The sequence below is a fragment of the Pseudopipra pipra genome, chromosome 18 (assembly GCF_036250125.1).
Source record: "Pseudopipra pipra isolate bDixPip1 chromosome 18, bDixPip1.hap1, whole genome shotgun sequence".
Classification (NCBI taxonomy): Eukaryota; Metazoa; Chordata; class Aves; order Passeriformes; family Pipridae; genus Pseudopipra; species Pseudopipra pipra.
Genome location: NC_087566.1, coordinates 1,861,571 through 1,872,856, shown reverse-complemented (window position 1 = coordinate 1,872,856; position 11,286 = coordinate 1,861,571). Strand labels below are relative to the sequence as shown.

The 11,286-nt window shown below is 68.1% G+C and overlaps 1 protein-coding gene and 1 long non-coding RNA gene across 2 annotated transcripts; both read left to right on the top strand.

Moving 5' to 3' along the window:
• The first annotated feature begins 136 nt into the window (after positions 1 to 136).
• On the top strand, positions 137 to 10,996 carry GAS2L1 (growth arrest specific 2 like 1). The gene is made up of 7 exons (XM_064674647.1): positions 137 to 830; positions 2,473 to 3,163; positions 5,640 to 5,747; positions 5,937 to 6,033; positions 6,934 to 7,048; positions 7,086 to 7,238; positions 9,131 to 10,996. Exons 2-7 carry the CDS (start codon positions 2,483 to 2,485, stop codon positions 10,185 to 10,187), a joined length of 2,211 nt encoding a protein of 736 aa, XP_064530717.1. The 5' UTR covers positions 137 to 830; positions 2,473 to 2,482; the 3' UTR covers positions 10,188 to 10,996.
• LOC135423926 (uncharacterized) lies at positions 3,170 to 4,837 on the top strand. Its single transcript, XR_010435014.1, has 2 exons — positions 3,170 to 3,378; positions 3,474 to 4,837. It is a non-coding gene; the product is annotated as an uncharacterized LOC135423926 (long non-coding RNA).
• Positions 10,997 to 11,286: the final 290 nt, after the last annotated feature.

Genomic DNA, 11,286 nt, shown 5'->3' with positions numbered 1-11,286 from the left:
AAGGGTGGGATGGAAGGGTGGGATAAAGGGGTGGGCTGGAGGAGTGGGGTGAAGGGGTGGGTGGGAGGAGTGGAATAAAAGGGTGAGATGGAGCTTCCCGGTGGATCTCGCTGTGCCTCAGTTTCCCCTCCAGGATGAGCCACACCCTGAGGGGGGGGTGGGGTGGTCGCTGTGTGTCACCTCCCGTGTCACCCTCCCGCGTGTCACCGCCGTGGCCATGACCCGCCTGTGCCCCTCTCCATGTCCAAGCCCCCTCCATCTCCATGTCTGTGCCGCCCCCTCCATGTCCGTGCCCCCCCGGTGCCCGTGCCCCCCTCTCCATGCCCGTGCCAGCTCCACGCCCGTGCCCCCTCGTGTCCATCATCCCCTCGGTGCCCGTGCCTTCCCCCCGTGTCCCTGTCCCCCCCTCGGTGCCCGTGCCCTCCCCCTGTGTCCCTGTCCCCCCCTCGGTTGCCCGTGCCCCCTCCCCGTTTCCCTGCTCCCCTCTCGTGTCCCAGCCCCCCCGTGCCCGTGCCCCCCCCGTGCCGGTCCCCGCCCGCCGCCGCCTCCCCCGTCCCGGCCCTTTCTGGGCCGCCTCCAACTTCCCGGCCGGGGCGCGGCGGCGGCGGCGGCGGCTCCTCGGGGCTGCGGCGGAGCCCGAGCCTCGTTGGGCGCCCCCCGGGCCCCCCCGGCCGCCCCCCCGGGCCGCTGATGGCGGCGGGGGCCACGGCGGGGCCCCCCCGGCGCTGGGAGCCGCGGCCCGGCCCGGAGCGGGGCCAGGGCCCGGCCCGGCCATAGCGGAGCGCGGAGCGGCGGCGGTGACGGGGGGCGGTGAGTGCGGCCCGGGGGGAGTGAGGGCGGCCCGGGGGGAGTGAGGGCGGCCCGGGGGGGGAATAAGGGCGGCCCGGGGGGGGTTCGGCCCGTGGGTGTCCCTTTTGTCCCCCCCCTCATGTCCCCTCTGCAGGTGCGGACCCCCCCCCCAGAGCCGGGAGATCGCCCCGCAATAGGGACCCTCTCCCGCAGAGAGGGGACGAGGGGACCCCCCACCCCACCTCGGGAGCGGACACCCCCTGATAGACACCCCCCCATGGGGAAGGGGGGCCCCTCCGGTATAGGCACCCCCCGGGGGTATTGTCCCCCTCAACGGGGGGGGACACCCCTCTTCCATAGGGACCCTCCCCAATAGGGACGCCACCCCCCCAGCAGGGACAATATCCCCCCCCAGCGGAGACCCCCCCACTCCCACAGGGACCCCAATAGTGACGCCACCCCCCCATGGGAAAGGGGGACCCTTCGGGTACAGACACCCCCCGGGTATAGACACCCCCCCCAGCAGGGACACCCCCCCCTCCCGGGGTACGGGACCCTTCCCAATAGGGACACCACCCCCCCAGTGGAGATAATACACCCCCCAAACAGCGACACCCCCTCTCCGAAGGTAGGGGACCCTCCCCAATAGGGACACCACCCCCCACCATAGGAAAGGGGGACTCCCCAGGTATAGACACCCACCCCCCCAGCAGGGACACCCCCCCTCCGATAGGGACCCTTCCCAACAGAGACCCCACCCCCCAGGGAAAAGGACCACCCCGCAATAGGGACACCCCCGCCCAGGGAAGGGAAGGAGACACCCCCTTCCCCCTTCCCCCTCCCTCCGAGGGCACGGGACCCCTCCCAACAGGGACATTCCCCCCCGCCCCGAGGGAAAGGGACCACACCCCAACAGGGACACCCCCCCCAAAACAAAGAAAGCCCTCCAGCAGCAGAGACACCCCCAGGGAATGACAGCCCCCCGAGTGTGGGTCTGGGGGCGAGGGGGGTGGCAGTGGAGGTCACTGGTGTTCCCCGGGAGGGGGTGACACCCCTGCAGAGGAGTCACCAGCTCTTGTATCTCCCCCCGGGTCGGGGAGGGCTGGGGGGGCTCCTCCAGGGGCAGCCCCCTCCCCATGGATGGGGTCCAATGCCCCCACCCCACCTCGGGGCACCCACTCAAGGTTGGACCCCTGCCGGGGTTGGGGGGGTCTCCCTGCCCCTGGCACTGCCATCCCTGGCGGTGTCACCTGCTCCCAGGGTGGGGGCACCCACCATGACTGGGCAGATTTTGGAGGGCAGGGGGGTTCTCTCTGTGCCACAGCCCCACAGTGGGGGGGACACGTGTGTGACAAGGGGCTTCTGAACCCTGGGGAGGTGGAGGGGACACGGCATGGGGACACAGGGACATGGGTCAGTGGGACACACAGGGTGGAGGGACACGGGGTGGGGGGACGTGGAATGAATGGGGGGACATGGGGTGGGGGTCCTGGCAGGGTTCAGGCAGGTCCTGGACAGGGTGGTGACACCGGTGACCCTTCCTGCCCACAGGGGGGGAAACTGAGGCACGGAGGGGGCACTGAGGTGGCCAAACTCTGCTCCGGGAGGCACCAGGGTGGGGGGTGTTTTTGGGGGGGCTGAGGGGTGTCACCTGCCCGTGACAGCCCCGCTGCCCCCCCGCAGGCAGCTCACCATGGCCAACTCCAGCCACATCCAGTCGGCTGCCTCCAAGAGCATCCGCCCGTTCCGCTCCAGCGAGGAGTACCTGGAGGCCATGAAGGAGGACCTGGCCGAGTGGTTCAACACCCTCTACGACCTGGACATCCAGGTGGACACCTTCCTGGAGAGCCTGGAGACGGGCTGTCACCTCTGCCGCCACGCCAACAACGTCAACCGCACCGCCCTGGACTTCCAGGAGCGGCACCCGGAGGCGGCCGCCCGCATGCGGGTGCCCCAGAACGAGGTGGTCTTCCAGGCCAAGAACGTGGTGCCCGGCTCCTTCATCGCCAGGGATAACGTCTCCAACTTCATCCAGTGGTGCCGGCAGGACCTGGGCATCCAGGACGTACTCATGTTCGAGACCAACGACTTGGTGCTGAAGAAGAACGAGAAGAACTTTGTCCTCTGCCTGCTGGAGGTGGCCAGGAGGGGCTCCAAGTTCGGGATGCTGGCGCCCATGCTGATCCAGATGGAGGAGGAGATCGAGGAGGAGATGAGGGACCAAATGGGCGACGGCGCGCTGGGCACGCGCCGGGAGAGCCGGGACCTCCAGGCGGGCGCCTTCCCCGGCCGGGCCCGGCCCATCACCCTCTGCGACCTCAAGAACCTGGACGAGCTGGTGAGACACGCGCTCCCCTGGGAGCCCTGTGCCTGGGTGAGGGCCTCGCCGGCCACCCAGCTCCGGGCACCGCCGGGGCCCCTCTGCCCACCCAACGGGCGCTCTGTGCTCCGGGGGAGCTCCCGTCTGTCTCTGTGGTCCGTGGGAGGTCCCACCAGTCTCTATGGTCCTCTGTCTCTGTGGTCCATGGGAGGTCCTGTCTGCCCACCCAACGGGTGCTCTGTGGTCCGTGGGAGGTCCCACCCTTCTCTGTGGCCCTCAGGAGGTCCTCTCTGTGGTCCGTGGGATGTCCCATCCATCCCTGTGGTCCATGAGAGGTCCCACATGTCTCCGTGGCCCCCAGGAGGTCCTCTCGTGTCTCTGTGTTCCATGGGAGGTCCTGTCTGCCCACCCAGTGGGTGCTCTGTGGTCTCTGGGAGGTCTTCTCTGCCCACCCAACGGGGTGCTCTGTGGTCCGTGGGAAGTCCCCCCCATCTCTATGGCCCCCAGAAGGTCCTCTGTCTGTCTCTGTGGTCCATGAGAAGTCCTCTCTGTCCACCCAGCAGGGTTCTCTGTGGTCCATGGGAGGTCTCATCTGTCTCTGTGATCCATGAGATAGATGATCCATGTCTCCATGACCCCCAGGGGATCCTCTCTGTCCACCCAACAGGATTCTCTGTGGCCCACGGGAGGTCCCACCCATCTCTGTGATCTCCAGGAGGTCCCTCCCATCTCTGTGGTCCGTGGGAGGTCCTTCCTGTCCACCCAACAGAGTGCTCTGTGGTCCACAGGGTGTCCTCCACCCACCCATCCCAGCTCTCCGTGGCCATGGGAGCCCCTCTCCACCCCCCCCAGGCTCCCATGGAGCCCCCTGACTCCAGGAGGGGTTATTTTGGTGACCATTGCCAAAATCCCAGTGGGGACACTGGTGCCACCTGTGCCTCTGCCACCTCCTCCTCCCACGGTGGGGGGACCCAGCACCTGCTCCTCCTCCTCCTCCCCTGCCTTGGGGCCGGTGTCCCCGGGGATGGAAATGGGGACGTGGGGGGACAATTTGGGGTGTCACAAAGGGGGGTGCAGGGACCACCCCCCTCCAGGGGCCGGGAGCTCAGGAGGGATTAAAGCTGGGCTGGGTGCAGGATCCGGGACAGCAGATTAATCCGGGGCTGGGGGGGACACAGGGGGGCTCTGCCCTGCCCTGACTCCCTAAGCCCAAAGCCGTTTTTTAATTGAAACCCCGATTCCTCATTAAGTCCCTCATTAAAGAGCATCTTGCACCCCCTCCCTCCTCCCAGTGCCGCTGCCGAGGGGGGGCTCCCCCCTCGCTGTTCCCCCCCCTCGCTGTTGCCCCCCCTCGCTGTTGCCCCCCCAAGCCCCCCTGGCCGGGCGGTGCCAACCCCGGCTGCATTTTTCCGGGCTGCGTAATTCCTCGCCATCGGCTTTTATGGGCAGTGCTGGAGCCGGGGAGGAGCCTCAGGGAGCAGGATCCGGCCCCACCAGTGCCCAGGTGCCCCCCCCGGGGTGGCAGCAGGGTCAGGACCCCCCCTCACTGCCCCCCCCTGCTCCGTGTCCCCGGTTCGGGGCTGTCCTTGTCCCCCTGTGGGAACCGGAGCTCGCATCCTGGGAGTGCCCCCGGGAGTGCCCCCCGTGACGGGCACAACGGCAAGAAACGCCTCCCACCCCCCGAAAAAAACCCCTAAAAACCGGAGGAGTTATTAAAACACCCCCAAATTCGGGGGTGGGGCACCGCCGCGCCCCCCGGGCCGGGGCAGGACGTGGCCATGTCCCCGCGTCCCCCCGTGGCTCTCCCGGCCTAATCCCTGACGTCAGCCCGGCAGATCGGGCCGGCAGCTGGCACCGGGCACTGCCCGGCCATGGGGTGCCCTGCCCGGCCCCCCGCGCCCCTCGCACCCCTGCCAGGCGTTCAGCTTTAGGGAAAAAAAAACCCGGGATTTACCCCATTTCTGCTGTGGGTGTGGGTCCCGCGCCGCGGTTTGGGGATTAGTGGGGTCGGGGAGGGGGGTTGTCCCCACGTGAAGGGAGTTGTGCCCGTTCTCAGCCGGCCGTGGGAAGCCCCCCACGGGTGCTGTGGGTGCCCCCCAACACTTGGAGCTGCTCCCACCCCCCTCCTCCCAGAGCCCACCCAGGTGCTTCCCAGGGGTGGGAGGAGGGAGCTGCCATCCCGGGGGGGCACAGCCGGCCCCCCGTGGGGTCCACGGAGCCCCTCCGCGTGCCGGGCCGGGGGGCCGGCCCTATAATGGGACCGCCCTATAGCGGGGGGGGGAGGTCCACCCCGAGCCGGGGGGCCGACCCTATAGCTGGGGGGGGTCCACCACGGTCTGGGGGGCCGGCCCTATAGTGGGGCCGCCCTATAGCTGGGGGGGGTCCACCCCGATCCGGGGGCCGGCCCTATAGTGAGACCGCCCTATAGCTGATGGGGGGTCCACCACGGTCTGGGGGGTCGGCCCTATAGTGCGACCGCCCTATAGCGGGGGGTCCGCGCCGCACCGACCCCTCCCCTCCGTGCCCGCAGGTGCGGGAGATCCTGGGCTGCTGCTCCTGCCCCTCGCAATTCCCCATGGTCAAGGTGTCCGAGGGGAAGTACAAAGTGGGAGACTCCAACACGCTCATCTTCGTCCGAGTAAGAGCCCCCGCGTCCCCCACCCCATTGCCCCCCGAACGCCGGGACCCCCCCCCGCTCCTCCTCCCATCCCGAGGGACCCCGAGCTGGATTTCCTGCCCACCTCGAGGTCCTGGGGGGGGCTGGTGGTGGCTCTGCGGGCCCCCCGAGGAGGGGGGACGGGCAGGGTGACAGTGGGGCCGCCCCCAGGTGCTGAGGAGCCACGTCATGGTGCGCGTTGGTGGCGGCTGGGACACACTGGAACATTACCTGGACAAGCACGACCCGTGTCGCTGTGCTGCCCTCTGTGAGTGCCCCCGGGACCCCCACACCCCCACCCTGTGCCCCCCACCTTGGCACTGTCTGACAGTCCTGGTTCTCCTTGGGACCCCATTCCCAGGTTCTCCTTGAGACCCCATTCCCTGGTTCTCTTCGGGGTCTGTTCCCTGGCTTTCCATGGGGGTTTGTTCCCTACTCCTCCATGGAGTTCTGTTCCATGGGTCTCCATTCCCTGATTCTCCATGGGGCCCCGTTCCCTAGTTCTCCATGGGGCTCCATTCCTTGGCTCTCTTTGTGGCCCCATTCCTTGGATCTCCCTGGGGCTCTATTCCCTACTTCTCTGTGGGGCTCTCCTTGGGGCTCCATTCCCTGGTTCTCCTTGGGTCCCATTCCCTGGCTCTCTGTGGGGCTCCCTTCCATGGGGCTCCATTCCCTTGTTCCCTGATGGGCCCTATTCCTTGATTCCTTGATTCCCTGGCTGTCCATAGAGCCCCATTCCCTGGCTCTCCATGGGGCTTCATTCCATAGAGCCCCATTCCCTGGCTCTCCATGGGGCTTCATTCCATGGGGCCCCATTCCCTGGTTCCCTGTGGTTGGGTCTCCATTCCCTGGGGCTGAGCTCCTCAGGGAGCTGATCCCGCTGAAGGGGAAAAAGGGGGTGAGACAGGTGGGGGGGGGGGTTCCCAAATTAATTCACCCACATCCTGGGATACAGCTGGGTGTGAGGGGGGCGGTGCTGGGATGGGGGTGCCGAGGGGGGTTGTTGAAGGGGGTGCCGAGGGGGGTTGTTGAAGGGGGTGCTGAGGGGGGGTTGTTGAAGGGGGTGCTGAGGGGGGATTGTTGAAGGGGGTGCCGAGGGGGGGCTGTTTAAGGGGGTGCTGAGGGAGGTGCCGAGGGCCCCCCCTGAGCTCCCCCCTCTCGGTTCCAGCTCACCGCCTGCCCCAGCCGCGCCCCCTGGGCGTGTCCCCCCAAAAAGCAGCCCCCGGCCCCCCCTCGTCCCGCGCCTCCAGCCCCAGCACCCCCCGGCGCCCCCGCCCCGCCGGGCCCCCCCCCCGCCGGGGGGGACAGTGGCCACGGCAGGACCGAGCGGGGCCACCAGCCCAGGGGGGCCGGGGACCCCCCGAGGCCGCCCAGGCAGGAGTGTTTGCCCCCCCGGGGGGGGGCGGCCCCCCCGTCCGGCTCCAACAGCCCCTCCCGCAGCCCCGCGGAGCCCCGCGGGACCCCCACGGCCAGGTACGGCACCCCCGGGACCCCAAAACAGCCCCGGGGGGGAGCGGGGACAGTGGGGGGGCTTGGGGGCTCGGGGGGGGAATGGGGGTTAATGGGGGATTAATGGGGGGGGAATAGGGGAATCGTTGGGGGGCAGTGGGAGGTACTGGGGGTGGAATTGGGGGGTAGTGGGGGCTCAGTGTGGGGGTGCAGTGAGGGGGAATGGGGGGCAATGGAAGGGGTTAATGGGGAAATCATTGGGGGGCAATGGAGAGGTGCAGTGGGGGGAATTTGGGTGCAGTTAGGGAGGGTGGGGGGCAGTGGGGGAGGACAGTGGAGGGGTGCAGTGAGGATGGAATGGGGGAGTCATTGGGGGGCAGTGGGAGATACTGGGGGTGGAATGGGGGGGCGGTGGGAGATACTGGGGGCGATGGGGGGTGCAGTGAAGGGGAGATGGAATCATTGGGGGCAGTGGGAGGTACTGGGGGGCAGTGGAGGGATGGCATGAGGGGGAAATGGGGGAATCACTGGGGGGCAGTGGGGGCTCAGTGGGGGCTGCAGTGAGGGCAGAATGGGGACAGTAGGGGGGTTAATGGGGGCAGTTGGAGGGGAGCAGTGAGGGGGGAATGGGAGGTTAATGGGGGCAATGAGGGATTAATGGGGGCAATGGAGGAGGAATGAGGGTGCAGTGAGGGGTCACTGGGGGTGCAGGGGGGGAATGGGAGGTACTGGGGGTAATGGGGGGCAGTGGGGGGTGCAGTGGGGGAGAGGAACAGGGGAGTCATTGGGAGGGCAGGGAGGGGAATGAGAGGGACTGAGGGTGGAATGGGGATAATGGGGCTCAGTGGGGAGTGAAATGAGGGGGGAATGGGCGGGAATTTGGGGTTAATGGAGGTGCAGTGGGGGGGCCATGGGGTTAAATGGAGGGAAAGTGGGGTGTGGTGGGGGTGCAGTGAGGGGGAATGGGGGGTGATGTGGGGAGAACGAGGGTGCAGTTGGAGGGTTCAGTGTGGGATCCAATGGAAAGGGGCAATGGGGGGCAAAGGGGAGGGAAATGGGGTGCAAGGGAAGGAATGTAGGGGGCAGTGGGGGTGCAGTGAATGGGGATGAAGGGGGAAATGGGGGAGCTTAATAAAGGGGGGCAATAGGGACATGATGGGGTGCAATGGAGGGAAAGTGGGGTGTGGTGGGGGTGCAATGAGAGGGAATAGGGGAGTGCAGTGTGGGGTTCAATGGGGGGCAGTGGGGGAGGCAATGGAGGGTAATGGGGTGCAATGGAGGGAATTTGGGGTGCAATGGGGGTGCAGTGAGGGGAAATGGGGGTGAAGGAGGAGAATGGGGGAGTTTCAAAGGGTGGGTTAATGGAGGGATACAGTGGGGGGGCAAGGGAAGGGAAATGGGGTTCAGTGAAGGGAATCTGGGGTGCAGGGAGGGGGGATGGGGAGCGAAGGGGGGAGAATGGGGGTGCAGTGTGGGGTTAAGTGGGGGATCAGTGGAGGGGGGCAACAGGGAGGGAAATGGGATCAAGGGAGGGAATGTGGGGTGCCATGGGGGAGAATGGAGAGGGGTTCAATAGGGAGGGGTGCAGTGGGGGTTTCAGTGGGTGGGATGCAAGGGGGGGGTTCAGTGGGGGGTTGCAATGGGGGTTTCAATGGGTAGGGTGCAATGGGGAGTTCAGTGGGGGGGTACAATGGGGGTTTCAATGGGTGGGATGCAATGGGGGGGGTCAGTGGGGGGTTGCAATGGGGGGATTCAGTGGGGGTTTCACTGGTGGGGTTCCACGGAGAGGGGTGTAGGGGGGGAGGGGTCCCATGGGGCGGTAGTTTGGGGGGCTGCAATGAGCGGAGGGGTTCAATGGGGGGTGGTACCCTGAGGGGGGGGTGGGCACAGCCGGGTGCTCACCGCCCCCCCCCCAGGCCGCGCGCCCCCGCGCGCTCCCGCCGCTGCTCGGGCGACAGCGACTCCTCGGCCGCCTCCGCGCAGAGCGGGTCCCGCCGCCCCCCCGCCCGCCGGGACCCCCCCCCGGACCCCGCGCCGGGGTCCCCCCGCGCCCCCCGCGCCGCCGCCGCGTCCCCCCGCGGGTCCCCCCGCGCCTCCCGCAGCCCCGGGCGCGGCCCCGCTCCGCTGCTGCTCATCCGCCGCCGCCCCGACGGGCAGCACTCGTGGGCACGGCCCGAGCCCCCCGCTGCACCCGCGGGGGCTCCCGGGGGGCGGCGGGACCCCCGGCCCGGCCCCGGGGACCCCGAGGAGCTGGCGCGGAGGCTGCGGGCCCCGCGCTGGCTGGAGCCCGGGCAGGAGCAGCGGCTGTTCCAGCGGCTGGAGGAGGAATTCCTGGCCAACACGCGGCTGCTGGAGCAGCTGGGGGACACCGAGAGCCCCCCCGCGCCCCCCGCCACCGCCGACTCGGCCTATTGCTCCTCGTCGTCCTCGTCTTCCTCCCTCAACGTGTTCGCCAAGCACGGGTTGCCCGCCGAGGACGGGCGGCGGAGCGGGAACAGCGACGGGAACAACAACAACGGGAATAACGGGAACAGCGACGGGCTGTGCCCCCCGACGCTGCCGTCCAACCCCTCCATGGGGGACGTCAGGCGCCGCTCCACCCTCTCCAGCTCCTCCGACGAGAGCTGCTGCTTCCCGGCCTCCTGGGACAACCGGGAGACTCCCGGCAATCCCGGCTCCGACACCGACTGGGCGCCCGGGGAGGACGAGCTGCTGGAGATGGAGGAGACCCCCCTCGCCCCGGGGGTCTCCACACCCCCGCGGCGGCCCTGGGCCAAGCCCCGGCTGGACACGCAGCCCCACAAGGCGCCGTCCCGGATCCCCACCCCGCGGGGTTACGGGGTCGGGACCCCCCGGCCCCACAACGGCAGCCCCAAGGCCTGGGGGGCCCTGCAGAGCGTCTTCTCCTCCCTGCTGGAGCCCCCCTGGGCCCCGCGGGAGCGCGAGGGGCTGGAGGAGGACACGTGGCCGTGAGAGGTGGCCATGGACCCCTGGGGACATCCCGGATCGGCCACGGGAGGTGGCACCCGTGCGGAGACGTGATGGACGTGGCCCGGGGCGGGCAGGACACCTTCACCCGGTGACTGTTGGCAGGGGGGTGGGCCCTGCGAGGAGCCCCCAGCCCCAGGCAGGCCCAGAGGGCCCCGGGTGTGCCCCCAGCCCCCGGGGAGCAGCTCCATGGAGGTGGTGGTGTGGTCATGGTGGAGGTGGCCAGAGCAGAACTGGCACCTGGGAATGGGGCTGGAGAGCCCCTGGCCCTGCTCAGCTGGGACTCTTCATCTCTTCTCATTCTTCTCATCTTGTTTTCTCCTCCTCCTCGTGCTATTCTTGTCATCCTCCTCCTCATCTTCTCATGTTCTCTCATATTTCTACTCTTCTTTTGGTCGCCTTCTCCCTACTCGTCTTCTCCTCCGTGGCCTTTGTGTCCTTCTCATCATCACCTTCTCTTCTTGACCTTGTCCTCCTCTTGTCTTCTTCTCTTCTTGGCCTTCTTGTCCCCTTGTCATCATCACCTTCTTGGTCACTTTTTTTGTTTTTTCATCTTCTTGGTCATCTCCTGCCTCTCTTCTCTCCCTCCTCTTCCCTCCACCCCTGAGATGACTTGGGGACGTGCAGCTTGTCACCACAACCCAGATTTAAGGTCAGGAGGGGGTCACTGTGTCCCCTCCGGCCCCAGCACTGCTGGGATGATGTCCCCAGGGTGGGACAGGGCTGTGCCCCCCGTGGCCCCCCCCCTCGGGCCCTGCATGTCCCCCCAAGCCAGTAAAGACCGAGGGAGCTGCGCCCGCCGCGTCCGTTCGTCTGTCTGGGGGGTCAGACCCCCCAAACCCAAGGGAGGGGGCTCTGGGGGCCCCAGGGGGGTCGGGAGCAGTGGAGTGCCAGGCTGAGGGTGGTCCCCAATGTCCTGCACCCGCTGCAGCCACGGGGACCCCTTGGCTGTGTCTGGGACCCCTCCAGTGGCATCCCTGGAGCCCAAAGTGCCCCATGGCTGAGACCCCTCACCGGGGGGGGGATGGACCTGCTCCAGGGCCTGGGCAGGTTGGGGGCACCAGGGGGGTCTGTTTCTGCTGGT